Raw genomic sequence first — 26,651 nt, 5'->3', positions numbered from 1 at the left:
CATAGGTTCTGGGATGCCAGGCCCCCACCCCAGCCCCACTCATGAGGGTCCCACCCACCCACACTAGGAGCTTCCTCTTAGTCTGTGGTGATTGGCATTCACTCACTGGCCAGGTGGCCTGAAATGCTGGCTCCATACCCAGCTCTGCAGCCCACCTGGGCAGAGTCCCCTGCACTATCCCTGTCTCAGTCCTGAACACTCTAGAACAGGGGTCCTCAAACTTTTTAAACAGGGGGCCAGTTCACTGTCCCTCAGACCGTTGGAGGGCCAGACTATAGTTTAAAAAAAAACTATGAACAAATTCCTATGCGCACTGCGGGCCCGGGACGAGTCGGGTGCTAAGCAAGACAGGCAGCGGCACCCGGCGGGCCGGATAAATGTGGCCTGCGGGCCATAGTTTGAGGACGCCTGCTCTAGAACTTGTACATCCAGGGTCCCCACTTTGGGATCCTACCCCAAAACCCCTCATCATCTGCCCCATCACAACTTCGTCCAAGGCCCCAAAGCCTCCTGCCCTCAGGGACCCCAGATAGACCTATCCTGCCTAACCCTCATTCCTGTCCCCAGGACAAAGATGCTCTTGACCAGTCAGCCTCTCCCCTCCTCCCCTCCTCCTTACCCCAGTCACTTCCACATTTCCCACTACTAGTTCCTCCTTGTACGTCAGAGTCACTAAACGGCTGGCTCCTCCTCCCTGGGGATCAGACTTATTGTCCTGCCCAGGGTTCCATACCCCAGGACCCTTTCTGGCCAAGGACAGCCCATCAGTGGATCTCAGCCCACTACTCAGAACCAGGTTAGTCCACTGGGGGCCAGGTTCTCCCATCTCCCAGGAGGGGGGGTCCACAGCACCATCACCCACTTATCCTTTGACAGGCAATCATCCTCCCACCCTTCTCATTCCCACACCCTCCCAGCCTCATTCCTAGGTCTCCTGATTCCCAGCCAGGCCTCCAGGCCAGTGTGCAGCTACAGTGCATGGCTGGCCCACACCTAAGCTTTCATTAAATATTTTCTGGCCATATCCTGCCGAGAGAGCAGCTGGTATGTGTGTGGAAGGGAAGGGGCTAGATTCCAGGGCCTCAGACAAGACCTGCCCTGCTTCAGAGCCCATGTGGAGGGCAGCCCAGGGCTGGTGGGCAGGAGGTCCAGGCAGGGCTCCAGGCTAGTCTCCACCTTCTCCAACCCACTGTTCCTCTCTAGGCCCCATCCTTTCCATCCACAAGACTGAGATTTTAAAAAAACAAAAACAAAAAACCTTCCCTGCCTGTCCTGTTTCCTGGGAAATTAGATATGAAATGGCTTTGGGAAAGGTTAAGGGCCCGCTACAAGTCAGAGGTCCCTAAGGGTGGGAGAGAGCAACAGATGGAGGCACTCCCTGGCAGGCCACAGAACTGCGAGAGGTAGGGCTGCAGTGAGGGCCGGGAAAAGCTGATATGCCTATAGAGGCTGAGGGCTGGGGGCAGGAGGGAGAAGAGGAGAGAAGGGGCTGGGGCACCCCCCGCCCCCGACGCCCCAGGAGCAAGCACTTCACTTCCATACTTCTGTTTACATGGATTGATGCCTCCCTTCTCTTCTCAGACCCCTTCCAGGCCTTCTAAAGTCTCTCCACCTCTTCTGGGAGGTCTCCTGAAGGCCCCCAAGGGTCAGCCCACAAGTGCCCACAAAGGCTAGCAGGAGTCTTTGTTTTCTTAGCCAGTCTGGTCTCTGCCCTAACCTAAGAAGCTCTGGTTCGGGGGCTGTGGAGCCCTATCAGCCCCGTAAGACGACGTGCGACGGGGTGGGGCAGGGACAGGGAGAGGTGAGGACCCGCTCACATCTCCCCTGCCCTAGCCTCCGGCGATTTCCGGCAGCCCGAGGGGGCGTGGTGCTCACCCTCGGGATTTATGAGAAGTAGACGTCAACTTCCCCGGTTGTGACATCTGGGCCTCCTCGAGGCTCCTATTGTCCTGAAGGCTGAGGGTCGGGCAATAGCAACCTCCGCCGGTTGACTGTCACCAAAGGGCGTCCACGTCCCAGGGGCCCCACCGGGCAGGCCACCCACCCGGCCCCCACTCGCCACGCTCCCGGAGCCACCACTCCAGGCTCCGAGGGACGCTTCCACGCCGGGGAGATCCCGACGCCTGGCCTGGGGCCGACTCCGTGAGACAAGGCGGTCGCGGACTCTCGCCCCAAATGGGACGGCTGCAGGCCCTTTCCTAACCCCTCTGGGCCCCAGGACCGCGCCGCCTTGCCACTGCTGCTGCCCGAAGTAAGTGAGCACCAGCCACGGGTACTGCTCTGGCTTCGCCAGGGGGCGGGGGCGGGGCCGGGGGCGGGGCCGGGGGCGGGGCCGGGGAGGCGGGCGGGGGGCCCGAGGGGGAGAGTGGGAGAGGGGGAGCGGGCGGGGCGCGCGGCGCGAAGCTGGGCTCCGAGTGCGCGGGGCTTGGCCGCCGGGAGATCCGAGCCGAGGCCGCGCTGGGCCCGAGAGGAGCGCACGAACCGTGGAGGTTGTGGACGAGGGAGAGAGGAGCCACCGCCAGCGCCGGCTGTCGCCCGGAGGGAGCATACACCCGCCGCAGGCCATGAGCCGCGGGGCCCCGGGAGCCCGACCGCGGTCCGGGCAGCGCTCTGCCGGCGCCCCGGCCCGCCCGGCCGCAGCTGCGCGCCTGTAGGTACGGCCTGCTCGTCCTCAGTTCCCTCGCCCCCCGTGCGTCACCCCGAACCCCAGGGGTCCCTGAGGGCGTGCGTGTGTGTGAGCGCCGCTGCCCCGAGGAGCGCGGCCGCACGCGCCCCGGTCCGCGTGTGTAGTCTTTGTGTGCGCGGGTGGGAGGGAGCTTGACGGAGGAGATGCGCCCCCTGCGGGGATCGGCTCCCCGACCCCCATCCCGGGCGGAGCGGGAGTAACGGGAGGGGCCGAGCCGCCTCCGGAGCAGCTGTGCCTCCGCCCCCTCCTAGGTCCCGGGCCAGCGGGAAGGGGGGGTGGTGAGGGCAGCGGCCCCCTAGAGGAGGGTCCCTGGCTGGGGTGGAGGGCGCCCGGCCTTTTCCCTGGGCTGTGGGGGCGGGGAGGGCCAGCCTGGAATAAGGGTGTCCCACCGGCGGGACACCTTCCAGACCACAGTGGCGGCCGGCACGCCCTCCATTCGGCACAGGCCTTCTTTCTCATGGTCCCCGTTCTCGACCCGCCCACCCCGAGAGCTCTCGGCCGCCCGGGATAGTGGGGAGGACCGCTGAGGGTGCCCGAGGCCGGCGCCTTTAAGAAGGGGCGGTTCGTGCCCTCCATTCAGGCCTTTCGGCCTTGGCCATTGATGAACCTGCGGGCTGCGCGGGGCCCGGAACCGCGCCAGCCCGTCGGCCAAGGCAAGCAGAGACAGGGACCCGTCCGACACCAGCAGCCCACGAAGTGAGGTCTTCAAGGGGAGAAGTGCACCGGGACTGGCCCCTGGGGAGCTGCGCGGGGGGTGGGGGGGCGGGCGAGGGGGACCGGGCAGCCTCAGGAGTGACTGTGAACATGTTAAACCAGAATCTGTGTTCACACCGAGCTGGTGCAGGGGAGAGCCCCTAGGTCTGGAGTCAAATCTGGGTTGAACCCTACCCCTGCCCTTTGAGCCTTCATTATCTACTCTGTAAAATGGGAACGGTGCTGCCTGCATCCTAGCTGGGTGACCAGCAAGAATTGCCCCCTGCAACACAGGTCACTGAGTAGGAGGTGAATGAGCACCTCTGCCAGGGCAGGAGGAGCAGGGGTGGTTATCCTAAGAGGCTTTGGCTGGCTCTGTTGGGGGTGTAATATGAACCCCCTCCTACTCTGCCCCCCACTTTGAACAAATCGCTTTCCTCCCAGCCACCCTACTCCATCCAGAAGGCCATTGGTTGGGGACTGACCTAGAACCTTTCAGCTCTAGAAACTTTGAGAACGGCCAGGCAGTGCGGTTAAGCTGGTGTGGGTCACAGCATTTTGTTAGGGTCTCAAAGGCAGTTTCCCACAAGCTGCTTTCTTCTACTCCTCTCACCCTGGGGTGGTGAATGATGGTGGGCAAGAGTTCTGGAGCCGGTTAGTTGAATAGCTCTAAGTAATGGAGAGTTAATGCATTTCTTCTTATCCTTATGGTGAAAAACCTGTCTAAAGTTTCTAAACCCTCCTCCCTATTTAGTGAGTCTCCCTTGTACTCACACCCAAGGGTGGGCTTTTCTAGGGAATGTTCGAGGGAAGATACCCCCCCTCTTGCTTGGTGGAACCTGGGCACCCCCAAGGCTGAGCATTTGGTTTCAAGACGACTCCTGCCAGGCTAAGGGCATCATGCTGTTTCTCATGTAATCTCCACAACAACCCCGTGGGTTTCGTACTATTATTATCCCATTTTACAGAGAAGGAAAGAGATTCAAGGAGGTGAAATGACTTGCCCAAAGTCACTCAACCAACAAGCCAGGCCTCCAAACTACTTCTCTCTGACAAGAGCCTGGTTCTTACCTCTTGCACTGTCTACCTATCCTGGATTGTAGGGAATTGTGGGTTTAGGTGTCTCTTGGCTGCTGGTCCAGTCTTGAAGCCTATCTCACTTTCTGTGCCTTACTGTCCACATGGGACTTGGAAGGGTGGTAGCAGCTTTGGAGTCTGGGGAAGTTTTTGTGGCTGTACTCTGTCCCAGGGGAGAGCAGATGTGACTTCTCAGCATTTGGAGGAGGTCACAGCCGGCACCTGTTTGGGCACAGGTAGACAGGGCATCAGTATGTGGGAGTACAGCATCTTTTGGCTCCACTGGGTGAAGCAGGGTTTGGGCTCCATTTGCCAGATACCTCCAATCCTCTGTATGTAGGGCCCACCTGGGTCCTATGGTGGGTATAACACTCATCTGGAGACTCATGGTCTGGTGAAGACAAGCCACAGCAATGTGGCATTGTGGAGGGGTTGGAGGTGGGGGGAAGTGGAGGCAGGGACAGTATAAAGGGGGCGTTCCCAAGGCCTCTGTGGACTTGGAGCCTGCCAACTATTAGGGCAGAGAAGTGGAGCAGGTGGGGCAATGGTTACTAAAAGACTCAGCTGAGGACAAGCAGGGGCTGGAGGAAGAGGATGTGTTAGAACTTGGATGTGGGGAGTTTGAGGTGCTGGGTATCAACCAGGCAGGGAGTTTGATTGCTCAGAGAAGGGTCCAGGGAACCTTTACAATCATCCACAATACCAGAGTTCTGGGATACTCAGAATACAGGGGAGGCATGGTACCTGTGTTATGAAAAAGTCAGAAGGCAGGCTGGTGGGCTGAGTAGTAGGGGTTGAGGGTGGCGTTCTGCAAGTTTGGGGGGCTGAGTCAGGGGCTAGGGAGGTCTGGGAGGAGTATGAATCAAGGCCAAAGTGAGATCCATGACACTGGGAGAGAGGGAGAGGCTGCAAGGCTCAAGCCAAGGCTGGAGAGGGGGTGCCTCTGCTCTGCAACCCCAGGAGGGCAAGGCTAGTGCAGCTAGAGCCATGCCAACCTGCGCTCACTCCATCTGCAGAGCCTGCCCAGGAACTGTCCAGCACCAGGTGCTCCTGAAGGAAGATGGGATTTCCTCCTAAGCCCCCAGGCCCTGGTGCAGTTTATTGTCCTGAACCCCACTCGTGCTTATATGACATCTAATTCCTGCAGGGCCCAGTTCTGGATTGTCCTGCCTGTCAGAGAGCCCTCTCCTCTGAGCCTAGACATCTCTATTCCTGAGTCAGGGGCTAGGTAACCCAATTGTTGTCCTCAGAGGGAGAGCTCTCCAGGGCTCTATTTGGCCTAGCATCTGCTACAGAAGGGGCAGATCTGAACCTGGCTCCACATTCCCCTCTCATCTGTCTGTGACCCTGGACCTGCCAGCATGGCTCCTGACACACAGTGGGAGCCCAATGTAAATCCAGTGAAAGATGGGCCAGTCACCTCCCTTGCCAGAACCCTCTCTTCCTGGCATGGAAGATGTGAGAGGAAAGGGGCTTTAAATAGGGGCATAGCCAATTACTGGTAGATGTGGGTTCCAGCAAGATGGCCTTGGCTACGCTATGGAGCCTGGATGTGTCAGGGGATTGCGGGGGGAGGGGGGACAATAGAAGCAGAGATGAGGCCTCTGTGACCCTCTGCCCAGAGCAATAGGAGGAAAAGAGGGAATGAATGCAAGACATTTAGGAACTAGGAGCAGAAGAACTTTACTTTTAAACAATTACTTATTTGATCCTCATGAGGGCCCTTCGATAACAGTCAGTGCTGGTATCACCCTCTGTTTTAACAGATGAGGAAACGGAAGCCCCAGGAAGCTGAGTCACGTACCCACAGTGACACAGCTAGGAAGCAGAGGAGCTAGGATTCAAACCCAGGAGGTCTGGCTCTAGATTTCAGGCTTTTAACCACTCCACTGTCCCAGTGAGTCAAGTGACCAGAAGTGGAGATAGGGAGATAGCAGGCAGTGGCCCCTCTGATGGGAACATCTGTTGGATGCAGCTGTGGGGCCCCCTAGGATTGGAAGTTTGCAGGTCCAAGCCAGCAGGGCCTGTCAAGGTTCAAGATGTCAGTGAAAGCTGGAGGTCTTCCACTCCCGCAGTGACAAAGGCTGGGGGTCCTGTGGAAGGTGTGAGCTGCTCTCCCAGCTTTTACAGCTACCTCCTAACGATGCTCTTCATGCTCCTCAGCATGGCCTTGGATCAGGAATAATCTGTGTGGGAGAGCAGAGTGGTCCTACTTTACAGTTAGGGAAACTGATGCTCAGAAAAGCTGGGACCCCTGAGTGCCCCTCTCCCACTCACTCAAGGCAAAGTCCCAAGGACTCTTAACCTGTCCCAGTCACTAGTCAGAGTGTCCTCCCACACACACTCTGCATCAAAGTCCCAGCAGGTTCAAGGGTGTTAAGACCAAAATCATACCTACTTCTGCCTTCAGGCAGGGTCATGGGGTGAGCACAGATGTTCTGGGTAGGAAAGGTTGGGGAATTCCAGCCACACCTCACTCTCACAGGAAGCCTTGGTTCAGAACTTGCCCCATGGGGACACTTCAGGAGGAGGCGGTCAGGATAAGGTGGGGAGTAAACTTGAGAACTGACACCCAAGTAGCCAACCGTGAAACAGAGAATGTGCCTGCCCTGTCTATTCTGTGCCTCCATCTGCAGCGGGGAGTCAGGCGGCAGCAGGCAGAAGGCACTCCTGGCTGATGGAACAACCTGCCCAAAGGTTGTCTGTCCTGCAGTGGGAGAGATGGAGAGAGGGGGCTGGAGGGGACTGTTCCACAGAGGCCAGGAGGGCAGCTGCAAGAACAGTAGGAAGGAGAACCGAAGGAGCCTTGTGAGTGCTAGGCTGGACCGGCCAGGCCAGGCCAGTGGTCCTGCGAAGCCCAGAGGAGAGGACATCAGTGGGCATTGTTAGGGCCAGCTTCCCAGGGAAGAGCCAAGTGAGGCTTGTCTCCTCTTCTTGTATTGGGGGACCCCAAGAAGAAGCCTCAGTCTCCCCATCATGAATGCTTTATGGGGGTGGGCACTCTTAGTTCTGACCCCACCCTTAGTTCTGACCCTTACCATCCCTTCCTGCACCTGGGTGAATTGGGTGCAGGAGAAGGAGTGGGGGGAGGTCTTGGTGGTGCAGGATGCTGCCCAGGTCCTGCCTAGGTGTAGCCTTTCAAGGCAGCCTTTCTGAGTGCTGCCAGTTTGCACTGCTGGGCCTCCTTCCCTTCCCAGGGAAGGGGGTGAGGGGTCAGTTGTCTTCTGTGGTAGGGAGGCCAGTTCCAGCTGGCGCTCCCCAGAAACACTGCTGCAGAGGGGTGGGGGAGAGGGGAAGCCTTCGGTGGGCCCGGCAGTCCCGCCCCCCCCACCAGGCAGCCACCCTGTGTGGTGGATGGATTGGTCCTCTGTGCATTAGCGGGGGCGGCTAAGATGCCTCATCAATATTTTAAGGAATGACCTGGCCGTGGGATCCGGAACTGCGTGCTGCGGGGGTTGACAACTGGTCTTCTTTTTCTTTTCCAATTGTCAGCGCTATTTTTACCACCGGAAGGCCAGCCGCCCCCTCTCACAGGCCTCTACTCACAGGGGTGGGGGATGGTCTCTTGTCTGATTCCTGTCGGAGGGGTTAGGAGAGTCTGCGCTTGGAAAGCAGAGATTCTTAGGCTTCCCCTGCCCGGCCTCCCTGAAGCCCCATCCCGTCCTGCTCCAGCCCTGGCGAGATGGGAACAAAAAACATTTATCCAGGAGGAGAAGCCAGAAAGCCCAGCTGAGCCTGGAAAAAATAAACACAAAGCCCGGGTAATGATCGAGGGAGGGTGGTCTGGCCGCCCAAGGCCCCTGGGGAGCCAGCACCTGATGCCCAGACCCCATGGGCTCCCTTTGTCTCCAGCCCCAATCCTCAAAGAAGCCTGTGAAGGTGAGAGGAGGCCCCCCGCCTGCCCCTGGTCCCAGTGGAGTGATAGAAGGGCCCCAGTAAAAAATGTCCAAGAGCCATCAGCGTCAGGGGCCACTAGAGCCACTGCTCCAGCACCCCATTTTATTGATGGGAAGCTGAGGCCTGGGGAGGCCCATCCTGCACTGTCCTGCCCTGACTCACAGGTCTCTTCCGGCCCTCTGGGGCCATAGGAGGAGCCATTCACCCGGAGAGCAGTCTGGTCAGGCCTTGAGCCCAGGTCAGCCAAGAACTGGGGTGAGACCATGTGCAGGAGGTCTCAGTTCTGGCCCAGTTCTGGCCCACAGCACACCCTTGCCCCTGCTGGGTCCGAGTCCTCTTCCATGTGACTTGCAGCCTCCCCTTTGCAGAGAGGCATGTCTGGGCCCCAGTCTCCCCATCTGTAATTAAGTATGGGGCTTCCTGCTGGCCCTGCTGCTTATGACTTTTGTCTTTGGCTGCTCAACCCCTGCCACTTCTATGTAGCCTCGGCTGGACCCAGGGGACACTGAGGGCTGCTGTGCCGGGCATCAGGCCTATAGACCGCTGGCCAGCAACAAGGTGGGTGGGGAAGGTCAAGCTAGGACCATTCTCCCAGGCCAGTCCCTCCTGAGGACGCGACCACAGCCACCATATCCTTAGCAAATTCCTCTCCAAGTGCCACCCCTACCTCTAGTGAGGGCGAGCTAGGGCCCCCCTGTGAAAGCCTGTCTCCAGGGCTCTGTCTCTACTCTGCCCCCTCTTGCCAAGCATATTGTCAGCCAGCAGGAAGAGCAGGAGGAACAGGGATTAATGCCAGAGGATGGGGAACAGGGACTGACTTCCTCCCTGCCCCACCTGCCCCGTGTGGGAGGTGGGAGCAAAATTGTGTCAAACAGGGGCATCCACACTTGGTGATGGCTCCAGTGCTGGCCCTTCCAGGCGCCATGTCATCCAGTCTGGCCATTCTGGTGGTCTCAGTGGTATAGCGGAGAGGTGGTCACTTTGGGGAGCTGCCCTGCTGGGTAAAATGGATGGGCTTGGAGCATGGGGACAGGTCCTCATGGTCTTAGCTGCAGGGCTTTCTCCCCACGCCCACCCCCCAAAACACCCCTCTCCTCGGGGCAGGCTGAGGCCTCAGCTCTCCGCCTTCTCTGGAGGCCTTGGTGGTGGTGGCAGGTGCATTTCTGCCTCTACTTCCATTATTGACATGACTCGGGCCTGCCTTATTTTTTTTTTTTATTAATAAATATTTATTGTTCAGATTATTACAGGTGTTCCTCTTTTTTTTTCCCCCATAGCTCCCCTCCACCTGATTCCCCACCCCACCCCATGCCCTTACCCCCCCGCCACTGTCTTCATCCATAGGTGTAAGATTTTTGTCCAATCTCTTCCCGCACCCCTCACACCCCCCTTCCCCCTGAGAATTGTCAGTCCTCTCCCTTTCTATGTCCCTGATTCTATTATATTCACCAGTCCATTCTGTTCTTCAGATTTTTTATTCACTTGATTTTTAGATTCACTTGTTGGTAGGTATGTGTTTGATGTCATTTTGTTGTTCATAATTTTTATCTTTACCTTTTTCTTCTTCTTCCTCTTGTTAAAGAATACCCTTCAGCATTTCATGTAATCCTGGTTTGGTGGTGATGAACTTCTTTAGCTTTTTCTTATCTGTGAAACTCTTTATCTGACCTTCAATTCTGAATGATAGCTTTGCTGGGTAGAGTAATCTTGGTTGTAGGTTCTTGCTGTTCATCACTTTGAATATTTCTTGCCACTCCCTTCTGGCCTGCATAGTTTCTGCCGAGAAATCAGCTGACAGTCGTATGGGTACTCCCTTGTAGGTGACGAACCGTTTTTCTCTTGCTGCTTTCAAGATTCTCTCTTTGTCTTTTGCCCTTGGCATTTTAATTATGATGTGTCTTAGTGTGGTCATCTTTGGATTCCTCTTGTATGGGGTTCTGTGTGCTTCCTGAACTTGTAAGTCTATTTCTTTCACCAGGTAAGGAAAGTTTTCTGTCATTATTTCTTCTAATAGGTTTTCAATATTTTGCTCTCTCTCTTCTTCTGGCACCCCAAAAATTCGGATGTTGGTACGCTTAAAGTTGTCCCAGAGGCTCCTTACACTATCTTCATATTTTTGGATTCTTTTTTCTTTTTGTTTTTCTGGTTGGGTGTTTTTTGTTTCCTCATATTTCAGATCTTTGGTTTGATTCTTGGGGTACGTTGATCTACAGTTGAGTTTCTGTATATTCTTTACTTTAGACAGTGTATGCTTAATTTCTGACTGGTCCTTTTCCATTTTTTTGGCATTCTCATTAAGATCTTTAAAGGTCACACTAAGTTCCTCAGCAGTTTTTAGAAGATTCTTGAGTAACCTTATAAATGTGGTTCTGAACTCTATGTCATCCAGTAGTTTGCTTTCCTCCATTTCTTTCATTCGTGACATGTTTCTTTGTCTCCGCATTTTGCTGCTTCCCTGTGTTGATGGAGTGGCTTTGTGTGGTAGGTGACCTATAGGGGCCAGTAGCTCAGCCTCCCCAATCACCTGAGGTGGACGCTCTTGGTACACCCCTTTGTGGGCTGAGTGCCAAGTCTTGGTGTAGTTAAGCCTTGATTGCTGTCGGTACACTGGGAGGAATTTACCTCCAGGCCAATTGGCTGTGAGGACCTGCTGTGTCTAAAATGGAAGAACTGCTGCACTGGAGACACGCTTATGTTGCAGGACTTGCTTCAGTGGGGCTTTGGTGCTCACTGAGTCTGCCTCTTGAATGTGTCACTTATGGATGTGAGGAGTTGAAATCTGGTGTCTCACACTGACCACTAGGTACACTGGCTTCTGGATCGCCAATGGGGTGCAGGTCAGCTACTGTCTGAGGCCACCCAGCAGGAGCTACAGCGAGAACTACAGTTTTCTCCTCTTTGCTTGGGGTTTGGAGGTTTTGGAGCTGTCTGACCTGGGCTGCAAGTTTGCTAGGTTAAGCTGCGATAGGGCAGGCCATTCATATGCTAAAGCCGCTGCTTGGAGCTTGGGTGGGTTTGCAGGTTGTGCGGGGCGGGGTCTCAGGGCGTCACTAGGCTAGGGCATGGCAAACAGCGATGACTGCCAGTAAGCCGGCTCTGCGTCTCCGACCGTGTCCCCGTGTCCCGCGCCCCAGCTCAGTAAACAATTATTCCTGCGCGCAGCCCTGCAAGCAAGCCACCCTCACTTTCCGACCCGATGGCAGACAGTCCAGCTTCTCCCCGCAGGAGTTTGGGTCCCCCACGTCTCCCCAGAAACTGGAGTTCGGAGTAATTGGGAGCTTGTCTCCCTTAGGGTTGAAAAAAGCAGGGCTCCCAGTCGCCCGCCGCCAGCCCGATTCGCGCACCTCCGTGCCTCGGCTTTTCAGTGCTTGTGCACGTCTTAATGCTCTTTTCTCTTTCCTTCTAGTTGTAGAACTTCCACTCAGCCAGCTTTCCGGTGGTTCTGGGTGATAGACGTTTTGTCTTTTAGTTGTAGTTTTGAAATTGTTGTGCGAGGCAGCAGTTTAGGTGTTTACCTACGCTGCCATCTTGGATCCTCCTCAGGCCTGCCTTCTGCCTCCAAAGAGTGCCTGTGCCAGATGAGAAGGAGAGACATGGAAACATATCTGGAGCACCCTGCAATTTACACCTTGCTAGAGGGATGTATAGGAGGGGATTGTGAGAGCTCAGAGGAGACACTCATGCCACCTGGCAGGGAGAGGTCAGGGAAGGCTTCCTGGAGGAAGTGTCCCTGGATTAATTATTGAAGGGTGTGGGATTTAGCCAGATAAAGAAAGGTGGAAGAGCAGGGTATTAAAAAGGCTCAGTATGAGCCAAGCTCATGGGTGCCTCAGTCCCACTCCTCCCAGGTATCGCTCAGGCCTACGGGGAGGGCTGTCATTCTCTTCAAGCCAGGAAGCCCAAAGTAGGCCCGCCTCCTCTAGGAAATCTTCTAGCTCCCTGTTGCCTCTCCCCTAATACTAGGGCAGGAGACCTGCTGGTTTAGAAAACGGTCCTCTATGCTAAGTGGTATCATCAAGTGGCCTGTTTTCTCCCTGGGGCTGTCCTGTGGTTATTGACTGCAGATCGATAGCCAGAGGTGCCCCAAAGTGAGAGGGAATTCCCACAGTGCCCTATGGCCCAGAGGCCCTGCACATGATCTCACAGAAGTGGGGCAGCTATTTTTACCTGGCTTTAATTACAGAGTTTGGATCCCAGAGAAGAGATGAGATGGTACTCCCAAGAGCTTCGAGGGCTATGCCAGGAAATGTGGGATCCTGGGAGGGCAGCTGAGGGCATGACCCTCTATCTTAGTTCCCCTAACACTGGGCTGGCCCCCTCGAATGGGGTCCCCAAGGCTCACCCTCTTCTCCATTGGTAAATTCACCCTAGCCCTTCCTAGGGAGAGAGGGTTGCATAAACACAATGGGCTGTGCCTATGTCCCAGGGCTGATGGCCATATTGGGACACAAGGAGGCAAAGCCCCCAAATACCAAGTAGTTTGGCAAACCAGAATAATGAGGGATGGGGGGCCTGGGAATAAGGAGGAGGGAGCTGGGTGAGGAGACAGCTGGGATTCCCGGATTGGAGCCTCTTCAAGAGGTTGGATGTGGATGGGCGCTCTGGAGGCAACAGGTCTCCAGGAGGTGGGAACACAAGTACAGCATGCAGGCCACTGTGCTGGAAAGAAGTCTGAGGAGGCAGTACCCTCAATGCCAGCATGAACAATTAGCCACACTTGATCCACACTAGGAGGTGGCCCCCAAGCCCTGGAGTTGGGGTGAGAATCCCAGGCCTGTCATTAACAAGCTGTGTGTCCCCAGGCCCTATGGGACGGTTTAGGTGGTGACAGCTGTGACATGCCCAGTAACCAAACACATTCACTTAATCATTCATTCATTGTTTACAGGGTACCTATCATGTGCCAAGCACTGGGGACACAGCCACTTATAAGACTTAGAATACCTGCCTCGTGGAGCTGGCATTCACCAAGCGAGTGAATAAGTGGTATGTTGGACGAGGGTAAACATTATGGAGAAAAGTAAGCAGGCAAAGGGCAGGAGATGCCAGTGCTGGGTGGAGTGGGAGCATTTCTTATTCTCAGTAGAGTGGTGGTCAGGGAAGGTTATCAGACAAGATGGTATTGGAGCAGAAACCTGAAGGCGGTGAGGGAATGTGGAGGAAAGAACATTCCAGGGAAGTGCAAAGGGCCTGAGGTAGAAATATGACTGCCATGCTTCCGCAATGACAGGAGGCAGGTGTGGCCAGAGCAGAATGGGCAAGAAGAGTGGCAGGAGGTAAGCTCAGGCAGGTAAGTGGAGGCAGATCGTGTGAGGTCTTCGGGGCCAAGAGTAGGACTTTGGCTTTTACTCTGAGTGGAATGGGAGCCATTGCAGATTTTGAGCAGAGGAGGGACCTGATCTGTCTTATGTTTTAGAAATGATGACTGGGTTCCAGTGCGGGGAACAGACCTATAGAGTGAGGTCAGTTTCTGGAGGAGAGGCTGCTAAAGTGCTGCCTACAAGAGAAGAGGTTCTGTGGGCCCCTGGGCACAACCTGGACGGCAATGAGGGGAGGAGAGGCTGGGTTCCCCGCATATTTCAAAAGTAGAGCCCAAAGGATTGCACATGACTTCTTGTCCACGGGGCTTTGGGAGCCCTCGGAAGAGCTTTGGGGAAGTGAGGTCACTGAGGCTCACGGGGACCCCACTTCAAGGCACCTGTTATCCCAGCCTCCTTTTTCTGCCCCAGGGATGACCTTGGGGTCCCTGACTGAGGCTGCTGTTTGAAGAGACAGTAAATGGGGTCTCCCCTCCTGCAGACACTACCTTGTACCTCCCTGGTGGTCCTCTTCACACATCGGCGCTACTCAGAAAGGCTGCCTGTTGTAGAACCGCCCCTCACCCGCCCAACACACACAGGCTGTTAGAAACGCTCAACGGGGTTGCTGGGATGAGACAAACACTCAAAACTGGATTGGCAAAGCCGATTTTCTTCAGCAGAGGGTGCAGTTGCGGCTGAAAATCATGGCCAAAGCACACCAAATGGGAAGACCCTTTGGGTTTCATTTCTTGCCCCCGGGTCTGCCGGGGCCCCTCGCTCTGACTCTGACTTGAATTGGTCAGGGCTCCAAGCTCGGGTTCACATTATTGTGCGATTGGCTAATTCAGAGGAAGGGAAGGCGGAACCTAAGATGGCGCCCCCTGAGAATCTGAAGGTCATAGCAAAATGGGGAACCTAAGATGGCGGCCAGCTCCTTTCTTTGACAGAAAAGATGCTGGTTCACTCTCACAGACACCCCCACCCCTCCACCCCCTGCGCGAGCCTTGGGGGAGCAGGGCCAGAGCGGGGACAGGCGGGCACTCGGGTCAGAGGTCACAAAGTCACCAAGAGCTCTTCTCACCCGCAGCTGCAGAGGGCTGCGATGGGACGGAAGCCATGAATGGTGCCGCCTCTGGCCCCGCCACCCCCGCCGCCCCGGTCCCTGTCCCGGACTGGCGGCAGTTCTGCGAGCTGCATGCACAGGCGGCAGCCGTGGACTTCGCGCACAAGTTCTGCCGTTTCCTGCGGGACAACCCGGCCTACGACACCCCGGACGCCGGGGCCTCCTTCTCCCGCCACTTCGCCGCCAACTTCCTGGACGTCTTCAGCGAGGAGGTGCGCCGCGTGCTGGTGGCCGAGCACCCGGACGCCATGGAGCCCCAGCCGGCTGCGCTCAAGGCGGCGGCGTGCGGCCACTCGCGGAGCTCCGAGGACGTGTCGGCGCACGCAGCGGCCAAGGCGCGAGTCCGCAAGGGCTTCTCGCTGCGCAACATGAGCCTGTGCGTGGTGGATGGCGTGCGCGACATGTGGCACCGGCGCGCCTCGCCCGAGCCCGACGCGACCCCGCGGGCCCCTGAGCCCCCGGCCGAGGCACGCGACAAATGGACACGGCGCTGGCGGCTGTCGCGGACGCTCGCGGCCAAGGTGGAGCTGGTGGACATCCAGCGGGAGGGCGCACTGCGCTTCATGGTGGCGGACGATGCGGCCGCGGGCCCCGGTGGGGCTGCCCAGTGGCAGAAGTGCCGCCTGCTCCTGCGCAGGGCCGTGGCCGGCGAGCGCTTCCGCCTGGAGTTCTTCGTGCCGCCCAAGGTGAGCGCCCTGCCCCGCCTGAGAGAGGGTGGGTGCTGGGCATGGCCTGGGCTGAGTGTCAGGGTCCTGGGATGTGGCCCGACCTCCTCGCCCACTCGTCACCCCCCAAGGCCTCTGCACCTGTGAGATGTCGGAGGGGCTCTCCGGCGACAGGACAGGCGCTGGGTGCTGTGCTTCGTGCTGCTGGGGCGCCGGGCGCCCTGCCCTCTTCCTTCCCTGGGACCCTGGGTGGCTGGAGCCGCCGAGAGGAGGCCTGCAGGATGAGGGCAGGCAGTGTCCGGCACCCTCTGAGGCCCCGGAAGGGCTGCTCCGTCCTGGTGGGAACCCCGGCCGCCAGGCTGCGGCTCAGCCCCTGCCCGGGTGGCCCTTTTGTGGCCTCGGGTTTCGAAGGCTTAGCGCCAGCTGCTGCCTCCATTGCTGCTCAACTGAGTGCGCTGCCCCCCGTACCTTCTTGGGGGCTCACCAAAAGCAACCTGGCCACAGCCGTGGGTCTCCTCCAGGGTGGCAGACCTGCAGTGTTTGGAAAGGGGAATGACGGTAACAATCGTGCTCATTCCTGAGAGCCGGCCGTGTGCCCAGCCGGTGGGCAGCCTCCTCCTCCCTGCACTCCACAAGGTGGGCCCCATGGTCTCAAGGTCACAGAAGAGAAAAATTAAAATCGGGGTCAGGGGGTGGAGGTGGCCTGCCCAAAGCACATAGCTTGTGGGTGGCAGCGCTGGGCGACCTATGCCCACTGCCCTGGTGGTCCCTGCAATGAAGGAGCGGGGAGGTGGGAGCGCCGTGTGCACTGGGAGGTTCAGGAAGGTGGCGGTCGTGCTGGTGCAGCAGCTGGCGGCACCCCAAAGCCCCCAGGGCTGCCACTGACCTTGCCCACTCTGTCCTCAGTGCTGTAGTCACCCTGCGTCTCGCCTCTGTCCCCATCTCCCTGGTTGTTGGAGCCGTGGGTTCCATTGGAGGGGCAGGGGATGGACTACCCAGGGGCATCCTCACTGTCTGAAGAGCTTTGTTCCCAAGTCCTGGGACACACACACCCACATCCCCCCGCCCCCAGACTACCCCAGGGCTGTGTTCTCACCAAGGCCCCCACGGTGCCTTCCCAGAGAAAAATTATAGACGAAGAAGCCCAACTCCCCCCACCCCCTTGTAAGACACAGAGACCAGGCCCCAGTGAGGGTGGGGAGTGAGGTGGGGCTTGCTCAGGGTCACCCAAAGGGCAGAGGCAGAGGCAGAGGCCCGGCCTCCAGGCCCTGAGTGGCAGGCACAGCTGCCCTGCTGTCAATGGCAGCGACTGCCGCCTTGGGGGTGGGGGGTTCAGCAGCTGGTGCCTTGGCTGTCCCACTAAGCCCACTACCCACCACTGGCAGAGGGCAGGGTCACTTCCCCACCTCTGAGGAAGGCAGGCGGTTTCCTTCCCCCCAACCCTTGGTTTTTGGGGAAGAGGTATATTTATATATATATATATATATATATATATATATATATATATATATATATATATAGTTTTTATTTCTTTTTACTTCAGAGAGGGAGAGAGATGGAAAACATCAATGATGAGAAAGAATCACTGATCAGCTGCCTCCTACACGCCCCCAGTGGGGATCGAGTCCCCAACCCGGGCATGTCCCCTGACCAGAAATCGAACTGTGACCTCCTGGTTCATAGGTCGATGCTCAACCTCTGAGCCATGCCATCCAGGCCAACCCTTTGTTTTTCATGCAAATGTTTGGGAATTCAGCTGGTAGGAAGGTGGATCATACCATGGTAAGGGCTCAAGTCCGGTTTCCCAAATGTATGCCCCAGGGAGACCCTGCTGATATGCCCCACTGTCTTTTAGTCCTAGAGACCTAGCTGCACCCCTGGAGTGGACAGGAGCTCATGCTGGGGGGCTGTTTCCTGGGACCCTACGACTTACCTCTCACACAGCCCCATGAATCAAGCCTCTGGCCTCCCTCCCCTCAGAGCCCAGTGTAAGGCTGACACCCTGCCATTGTGGAGCCACCAGGAGACCGGTATTTGCAGGACTGGATGGTAAACCTCAGTGGGGTGAGCACTGGATGCTCCAGGGGTCTCAAGGTGGTGAAGCTCAGGCTGCATAAGTGCTCCCCAAGCAGCAGAGCCCCAGGACAGGAATTTTCCAGAGGCACAAGCTATAAATAAGTGATGGTCTGGAGTCATGAAACAGCCTATGGCTCTGTCCAGAGAACAGTGAGGTGTGGCTGGATCAGGGGGCAAGGCCTCTGGGCCAGGACAGATAGGCCTCAAATGTCAGGCAGAGGAATGAGTACCTCCCGCCAGCGGGAGCCCAGCTGAGGTCACCAGTCCAGGCCTTCACTGCGGACCTCTGTCTGTTCCATGCACTTCGGTGGCCCCTACCCCAGTGGCTGGCACAGTGGCCTGCCATGGTCAGCCGAGCCCCTCCATCACCACTCCAAGCCCAGCCCTGCACCCACTGGATGGTAGCCAGTGCTGCCAGGAATTCCCATTTGCCTGCCTCACCCTCCACCACCCCCCCCCCAACACACACACGTGGTCCTTCCCTTTCCTCCTGAGAAAGTCCCTGTCCCAGAGGCCAAGCCCTGCCAGGAATCTGTCTCAAGCCACCCCAGGGGGCTTTCGGGTCATGGCCAGGAGCTTTGGGGCAAAGTAGGGAGGGCCAGGCACAGAGTAGCCCTCCCTGGGAGTCCTGCCAGCTCACCTTGGTTGAACCCCACACTGGTCCCTTTTCCTCCACCGGAAGGTCCGGCCCTGCCCAGTTCCAGGAACCCTGCCTGAGTTGGGCTCCAGATCTGTGCTCTGGGAAGTCTAATTTGAAGGAGGAGACATGCATTATTTTTAAATGGACTAGAATAAAATAGAAAATATCACACTCCATCACACACTTAGGGTAAATAATGTCTGCTAAAACATTTATTTCAGAGATATTTTTACCTGTGTGTGTACTGGGTCACAGTGTCAAATGTATTTCTTACTACGAATCAAGGTAAAAAATGTGAAAACCACAGACCTGGTGGTGCAACGGGCAGAAAGGCAGCCCTGACGCAGTTCACACTGCAGGGCTCAAAGGTGGGAGACTCCGATGCCAGTCCAGCCCTGTCCCTCACTTGCTGTGTGACTATATGAGGAGGTGGTCCCTTTGTTTCCCAGAGACTCCCTCAACTTACCTGTCTGTGAAATGGGGATTGGAACACCTTTGTGCCACTGCTGCTATGGCATCCTAAGCTGGGGGCTGCTCTGACACCTGGGAAGTGGGGAATATAGAGAGGGTTCAGAAGGCCCTGTGGTGACTCTCACTGCCCCTTCCTCTGGCGTCCCAGGCCTCCAGGCCCAAGGTCAGCATCCCTCTCTCAGCCATTATCGAGGTCCGTACCACCATGCCCCTGGAGATGCCCGAGAAGGACAACACGTTTGTGCTCAAGGTGAGTCTCACCCTTAGCCCTATGGGTCCTCTGGCTGCCCCAGACTACCTCCCTCGTGGGCCGCTCAGCTTGTGGCCATTGCAGGGGGAGGGTCCCAGTTGGGTGGGTCTTAGGACCCTACACAGATGTCAGGCACTCGCAACGACTTGAATCTAGGCCCGGGCTTTAGAACCAAGTGCCTTGGGTGTCACCCTCAATCTGGGGCCCCCTGTTCTTATTTCCTCCTGGGCCCCGGTGAAGCTCCTGAGTTTCACTTCCTCCCTTCTCCCTCACTCCCCGCCCCCCACACACAACACACACACACTGGAGCCAGCACATACCCACCCCGTGGGCAGGCAAACTGGTAGCCAGACTGCAGCAGTTACACAAATGCCCCTGTCACAGAGCACTGGAGTGTGGGAACCCACATGGTCCCACAGAGGGCACAGAGGCACGAAAGGTGGGCAGGGAGGCACCCCAGTGGGTGGGGTGCAATTCGTCCTTTTTTTAGGACCCATGTCACTGGGGTAGCCTGCTCGGGGTGCTGAGGACAGGGCTCCAGGCTGCCAGGGCTGTGCCCTGTGCCTCCTCAGAGGAATAAAGGATGTTTGGAGACCTGGTTCTACCCACCCCAAGCTGCATGGAGCCCCCACCCTCTTCTCCAGACTCCTGGTTGGGTTTATGCTTTTGTTCTCCCCTGTTTGTTCAGTCACGAACTCCCTTTTTCACTTAGCAAACATTTGCCAACCCCATAGCCTGAGTCACCTCAGCTGAGGGCTGAGGATACAGCCCCTCCCTGCGTGGCATTCCCATCTGCTGGGTGAGACAGGTCCAGAGCATCACTCCCAGCAGCTGAGTGGCCACTGTGCTGCTGACTGTGCTCAGGAGCCCTGAGGCTAAGCCTGCCCCACTGTGGGCCTCCGTTTCCTCATATATTCAGAAAAGGACCCTCCCAGCTCTGGGATGCTGGGAGCCCAACAACTGCGCTGTCACTGAGGCACACAGGAAGCTGAGAGCACGCAGCCTCGGCATCATAGAGACCTGGGTTCACGTCCTAGCACTACTAGAGTGCTGGTGGGGCTTTAAGCAAGTTACCTGGCCTCTCTGAACCTCAGACTTCTCATCTGTGCAATGGGGGAAGCACATTGCCTCCCTCCCAGGGCTGTTGGGAAGAGTTCACCACATAATGAATGTGCAGGATGGCACTCTGGGCCTGGCCCACAGCAAGGGTTTGCCCCTCCTCTTCCCCCTATGGAGGCTGCTTATCCCAGGGTGTGACCTCAGAGGTAGAGGTCCAGCCACTGAGGCAGGTGAGTTCCTCAACCCGGGGTGCTGAGCCAGCTGGCCCCTTGGCTAACTTGAGGGTTGTGGGTCCTTTCACCTCAACTCCAGGGTGCCAGCCCAGCCTTCCCCAGGCAGCATGGTCTCCCGAACATCATTCCTGCCATCCCCAAGGGCTGCTGAGAGTGTGGGAGGAGGCTCTACCCCAGGACCTAGGCCCGGGTTTGGGGTGGTGATTGATGGTGACCCCACTGTCTTCCCTAATGCTCACACCAGTGAGCCACCATGGGGAAGGGAAGGATGAGCCATTTGTCCTGGGGTCTGGAGCCCCCTGCTGAGAATGGTGGAGGTTAGGGTACTGACTACTGTCTGGACTCCTGGCACCCCTTCCCCAGGTGGAGAATGGAGCAGAGTACATCCTGGAGACCATCGACTCCCTGCAGAAACACTCATGGGTGGCTGACATCCAGGGCTGCGTGGACCCTGGGTGAGTGCCCAAGTGGCACTAGGACAGGTGGGCAGGTTGGAGGTAGCTATCTGGTGCTGAGCTCCAGAAATGGACTTTTCTCATGGCAGTTCTATCCAGGTTGGTGCCGGCCATTCATCCATACCCCTACCCCTATCCCCAGGAGGCTTTTTGAGGCCTGCTCTGCAGGGCCAGGGCCTGGGGACCTAGGAGGAAATTGGATCAAGTCTTCTTCTCACCCCAGGGGAGCCTGAGACCACTAGGAGAAGGGCAGTGGTGATTGGTGGAGAGGGGAGGCAGCCCAAAGGTACAGGGGTGGGGGAATAGAGAGGAGGTCCCTAACCCAGCCTGGGGCTCAGATAAGGCACGCTGGTAGAGGTGCTCACCATCTCAGAGGCTTAAAGAAAGAGTGGATCTGAGCCAGGCAGAAGGGGCTGGGGTAGGGGAGGGCAGAGAGAACAGCCCGGCAAAAGGTGTGGAGGTGTGTGTGAGCCTTAACTTGCAGGGAACATTGAGGCCTTCAGGTTGTTAGAATTAGAGCTGGTGAGGAGGGGACTTTGATGAGAGCCCGAGAAGCTGTTAAGTCAGGGCCAGTGGGGAGCCATGGGTGGTGGTAAACAGGGGCAGCTGCTGTCAGCTGTGCACAGGAAGAGCAACAGGGAGGCTGGCTGCATCATCTAGGAGAGATCCTGAGGCTGGGAGTAGGAGGGGCAGGCAGAGCATTTGGCAACAGCTCTTCTGGCTAATGGGGTGAGCCAAACCCCAGAGGGGAGGGGCTGCTGCTTTCTAATTAACAGCTTCATTTAAGGAAGCACAATTAAAGTCCTGAGTGCCACCCAGGCCCCCAATCCCCAAAGTGGTTACAATCCATCCCCTGCCACCCTTCCAACCATCTGTCCTGCAAACTCTTTCCTCAGACCCTGTGAAGGTGAACCTTGTGGTATTTTATAGCTGGCAGGGGCACAAATGGGAAGACAAAGGCCTGAGGCAGGGAAGGCAGCTGCCCAGGCCCCGCCCACTGCCAGGTCCTGCCACCATTTGTGGGTTAGTAGGCAGGGGTCATGTGACCTCAAGGAGGACTGTCCCCACCTGGAGACCTCTCTCATATGCCCCAGTCACACATAGTAGCCAAAGAGCAAGCTGAGAGTGTGACAGAGGGACATGGAGGCACAGGGACCTCAGGTGAGCCACTGCCTGGTTCAGTGAGCAGTCCAGGGTCCAAATCCCACGACAGAACAGGGCTATACTTTCTTGCCTTCACAGGGACAGCGAGGAAGACGCAGAGCTGTCCTGTGCCCGAGGAGGCTGTCTGGCCAGCCGCGTGGCCTCCTGCAGCTGTGAGCTCCTCACGGAGGGTAGGCGGGGGCAGAGCTGGCTGGAGTAGTGGATGGCAGGGTTGGGGGGGTGGTCACTCCGAGATGGCCAGACAGATGTGCTTCTTACCTGCCACTTCTCCCACAGTGGACCTGCCCCGGCTCCCAGAGACAACCGCAGCCGTGGTGACAGCCCCACACAGCCGAGCTCGAGATGCCATCAGCGAGTCCCTGGTCCATGTCCCACTGGAGACTTTCCTGGAGACTCTGGAATCCCCAGGCGGTAGCGGTGGTGACAGCAATAACACAGGTGCAGTGGAGCAGCCTGCTCTCCTAGCCCCTCCTTCCTCCACTGCCAGCCTAAGGCTCGGGCTCCCTCCACAGCCTTTCTGAGCCTCAGAAGTTGTAACATTTCATCCCACCTAGTCCTCTGCACAGCAGCTCAGAGTGCTAGCATTTGTAGGCCAGTCCAGATCACAACCTCCCACAGGCCCTGGTTTCAATAGAAAATGCTCTCAGAAGGAGTGCAGAGGGTCAGAACCAGGGGTAAGGGACAAGGAAATTTGATTTGTTCCCACGTTTGTTGCTGACTGAAAGACTGCCCCAGGTAGTCCTTCTCCTCTCTGTGCCTCAGTTGACCTCATATGCTTAACTAATGGATGGGGTCAGCTCCTGGCCTTGTTCTAAAATTATCCAAACAGTGTTTTACAGGTAAAAACTCAACAAGATGTTGCATCTCTTCTCTCATGCATTTGCCCCCTACTATCCCCTCACTCTGTCATCCTCTACAGGGGAAGAGGGAGCAGAGCCAGAGCCCGAGGTGGCACCTGAGCTGGAGCTGTCTGACTACCCCTGGTTCCACGGGACACTGTCAAGGGTCAAGGCAGCTCAGCTGGTGCTGGCAGGCGGGCCCCGGAGCCATGGCCTCTTCGTGATCCGCCAGAGTGAGACTCGGCCTGGGGAATATGTACTGACTTTCAACTTCCAAGGCAAGGCCAAGGCAAGTGTGCAGGGGGACTATGGGCAGAGTGGCCAGCCCTGGGCGAGGGGGCCGAATGAGCCCTGGTCCTGAGCCTGCGCCCATACCCCAGGAGGAGGTTCGGTGGGTGTAGGTGTGGCATGACTTTCCATGGGCCAGGCCTACCCCTCGCCACACTCTTGGAACCACCTGGATCCCTCTCACACCTCTCTGGGGTGTTACAAGTCTGCCCCAGATATGGCTTCTCCATTATCCAGATGGGAATTCCCCTCCTGTGGCTGAGCACTCAGGAGGCCAGGCCTCCTAAGGACTTAACTTTGACCCTGTGTATTAGGGATCACATAGCACTGGGGCTCCAGAGGGTCTCTACCAAGAGCCACCTCAGTACAGGACTAGGTTCAACCAAGGCCCTCCTGCCCCACCCACTCCTAAATAGCCCTGCCTCTTGCCTCCTCAGGTCAGTTCACCACCCCTTCCTGGGCCCCAGGCCAAGGGACATGGAAGGGAACCACACACAGGTGGTTCCTAGAGGACCAAAGTGGAGAGGAGAAGGTGGGCCCAGCAGGAGGGCTGTGCTGGGGCTGGAGGGCTGGAGTAGGAGCAGACCTTGACCTGGGATGTGCAGGGGAGGGAAGTGAAGGGGGAAGGGTGATCCAGGTACAGCAAAGGTGTGACAGTGCTCCCAAAGTGGACTCTCGAGGTGCTAATATAAGGACCTAAGGTGCTAATATAAGGACCTAAGGTGCTAATATAAGGACCTACGGTGCAAAGGAAAATATGTCTGAAAAGTCAATTGACTGTGAGGGGTTACAGTGTGACCAGAATAGGCAGAAACCTTAACCTTTGCCCCTCTCCCCCCCACACAATCCTGGTTTCTGATAAGGAAACAGACCCAGCAGGCTCCTCCCAGGACTTGGTTCCTGTCAGTCCTGCTGGAGGAGAGTTCACCCAGCACTCCTGCTCCAGGCCTGCACTGGTGGTCAGTGTCCCAACCCCCAACTGGCCTGGGGCAAGCCCTCCCCTGGCTCCCTGGGCCTTTGTCCTTGGCAGTGTTGTCAATATGTGGATGAGGCAGCACCTCCCCAGGGACACCTCCTTGGAAAGCAGCTGCCCTTACCAGTTCCTCTGACAACCAGGCACTTAATGCCATCCCTGGCAGCCCCAAGTTTATTCCTTGGCCAGCACTGCCCCAGGCAGCCTCCCTGAAGGGCCTGGATCTGACTCATGCCCAAGCCAGAGGCTAGAATGGTGCCCAGGCAATGCAGGGCATGGGGGCCAAAGTGGGGAGAAGAAAGAGCTGAACGCTCCTCTCCTCCCAGGAGAAAGACCCCGCATTGAACTCCTGCCGCTCCTGCCCTGTCAGGGCAGGGTGGCTGCCCAGGGTGAGATAAGTTAGTGGTGGGCTACAACCCCGCCTCCGGCTTACACTCCTCCGGGGGGAGGAGGACTTCTCCATCTGAGGCAGCTCTTTTCACCTCAGATAATAAACATCTGAAAGGTTTTCCCAAAGACAGATGCACCCACCTTGCTTCAGGCCCTGCCCTGGACCTCGGCCCCCATAGGCCCTGAGCAGATTTGAAGCAGTTCCTCTGGGACAAGGCCCTGCCCTGGGTGCCATTACTGCTCCCCAGGTTTGCTCACTGTTCTGGCCCTACTGATGGGCAGAATTCACTCAGGGAACCATCCCCACCACCCCACCCCCTGGGCTTCTGTCCTGCAGGTAGGTGGTTAGGCCATATGCATATCCTGAAACCCTCCTTTCATCTTCCTTCTTGCTATACACACCCAGTGACAGCCACTCTTCCTCCTGTGGGATGCATACTGAGCTAAAGCCAGAGACTGCTCACTGTTAGAACCCACAGGCTTGTGGCTCCTCTCCCTGGGGCATCCGCCCCACACGGGCCTGGGAGGCACCAGCTGCTTCCCGTGCTCCAGGTGCTTCCACTGCAGCACCGCTGAGAGGTGCAGTCACTCCCTGCCAGCCTCCCGTGGTTTCCAACCCTCTGGGCTTTGACTCTGTGGGGAGCAGGGTAGGAGAATCACACAAACAGGAGTCTGTGCCTTGTGACTGGGTGAGTCGCTCCTGCGCTGTGCCTCAGTCTCCCATCTCTAAAACGGGGCTGTAATCTCTACCTGCTAGGGCTTTTGGAGACCTGAGATAGGGAATGTGAGGGCATGATGTGGGTGCTCCCAACATAGGGACACATGTCTGCTCCCTTCAGTTCCAGCCTGGCTCTGTTGCCCACCCATTCCAACCCCCACCACAGGAGTGACTCCCCACCCCCACCCCCAGGTGGGACTCATGTGGTAGGAGCCAGCTCTGACACAGCCCCAGGGGCTTCTATGAGACTTGGTCCTCCCAATGACCCCCAAAGGCATTTGCCAGTCCAGGACCTCACCACTAACCATGCGGATCTGTGCCCATAGCACCTGCGCTTGTCCCTGAATGGCCACGGGCAGTGCCACGTTCAGCACCTGTGGTTCCAGTCGGTGCTTGACATGCTGCGTCACTTCCACACCCACCCTATCCCGCTGGAGTCAGGGGGCTCCGCAGACATCACCCTACGCAGCTACGTGCGGGTCCAAGGCCCCCCGCCTGGTAAGACGCCCCACCTGGTAGGTGTAATGGCTCAAGAAACAGACAAGTGGGCAGTGGGAGGAGGGAGTCACTTAGGCCGCATCCCAGCTTAGCTAACTCTAGTGGGATGAAGGCGAGGACCGGGGCGGCTGTAAGCAATCGGGGCCATTAGGATTGGAGGGCGAGTGGCAGGCCCGTCGGCGTGGCCTGAGTGATTCCTTGCAAAGGGAAGGGGTGCTCAGAAGCAGCACCGGGCATTCCCTAGACACAGGTGAGACTGTGACCCTAGGCCACCCCATCCCTCCGTGTCTCTGGTCCCAGCCTGACCACTGGGACTGGGGAAGGGGACTAGGGAACCAAGCTGGGCACTGACGCGCTGGGTCCTGTTGCAGACCCGGGGTCCCCGCCCAGCGCCGCGCCTGCGCCCCCCGCCTGCTGGAGCGAGCCGGCCGGCCAGCACTACTTCTCCAGCCTCGCTGCCGCCTGCCCGCCCGCCTCTCCCTCCGAGGCAGGCGGCGCCTCGTCCTCTTCCGCCTCCTCGTCCTCGGCTGCCTCCCTGCCCGCCGCCCCGCGCACCCCCGCCGAGAGCCTGCTGAGCACTCGCAGCCGCAGCAACAGCGCGGAGCGGCTGCTGGAAGCGAGTGGTGCCGAGGAGCCCCCAGAGGCCGTGCCGGGCGAGGGATCCCGCGGCCGCACGCGCGCGGTGGAGAACCAGTACTCCTTCTACTAGCCCGACGCCAAGGCCCTGGGGCCACTGGACCCGCCTTGCAATCGCCCTCGTGTCCATCCGTCCAGCGGACCCTGCTTTCCTGCAGGTGTCAGCCAGTCCAGCGCTGGGTGGGAAAAGCGAAGCTCTTCAATGAAGACATAAATGTTATTAAAGAGCCTGTTTTAGGGACTGCACCTGGCTCTCCTGTCGTCCTTTCTTCTGTCCTGGCCAATGGGTACCGCTCCTTCTGAGACTGCAGCGGAGGAGGGGGTACCTCATATGGGACCCCCTATTAAGCCCACCGTGTCCTGGCGCCTGTCAGGCCCCCACCCAGCTCTGAATTAGGGGACCCAACTCCTCATTTGGCTGAGGAGACAGCTGGCAGAACCTAAATGAGGCACAGAGATAAAACGCTGGACCAAAGAGCAGGGCTCAGGGAGACTGCCCAGGGGGGAGAGACGGGAAGGG

General features: G+C 57.6%; 1 protein-coding gene across 4 annotated transcripts; it reads left to right on the top strand.

The window, feature by feature from the left end:
- Window positions 1-748: 748 nt before the first annotated feature.
- Window positions 749-26,376, top strand: SH2B2 (SH2B adaptor protein 2). Of its 4 annotated transcripts, XM_080680187.1 has the most exons (10): window positions 2,368-2,654; window positions 13,242-13,339; window positions 14,741-15,462; window positions 18,777-18,878; window positions 20,534-20,625; window positions 21,868-21,959; window positions 22,066-22,227; window positions 22,709-22,917; window positions 25,324-25,495; window positions 25,867-26,376. In XM_080680187.1, exons 3-10 carry the CDS (start codon window positions 14,770-14,772, stop codon window positions 26,202-26,204), a joined length of 1,860 nt encoding a protein of 619 aa, XP_080536313.1. In that variant the 5' UTR covers window positions 2,368-2,654; window positions 13,242-13,339; window positions 14,741-14,769; the 3' UTR covers window positions 26,205-26,376. The 4 variants fall into 4 exon arrangements, with proteins under 4 accessions (XP_080536314.1, XP_080536313.1, XP_080536312.1 ...); XM_080680188.1 differs by lacking the exons at window positions 2,368-2,654; window positions 13,242-13,339 and adding an exon at window positions 749-796; XM_080680186.1 differs by lacking the exon at window positions 13,242-13,339 and having other exon boundaries at window positions 2,397-2,654.
- The last annotated feature ends 275 nt before the right edge of the window (window positions 26,377-26,651 follow it).

This window comes from Plecotus auritus, assembly GCF_963455305.1.
Source record: "Plecotus auritus genome assembly, chromosome: 7".
Taxonomy (NCBI): Eukaryota; Metazoa; Chordata; class Mammalia; order Chiroptera; family Vespertilionidae; genus Plecotus; species Plecotus auritus.
The sequence above is the reverse complement of the archived record's forward strand: the minus strand, read 5'-3'. Positions and strand labels throughout refer to the sequence as shown.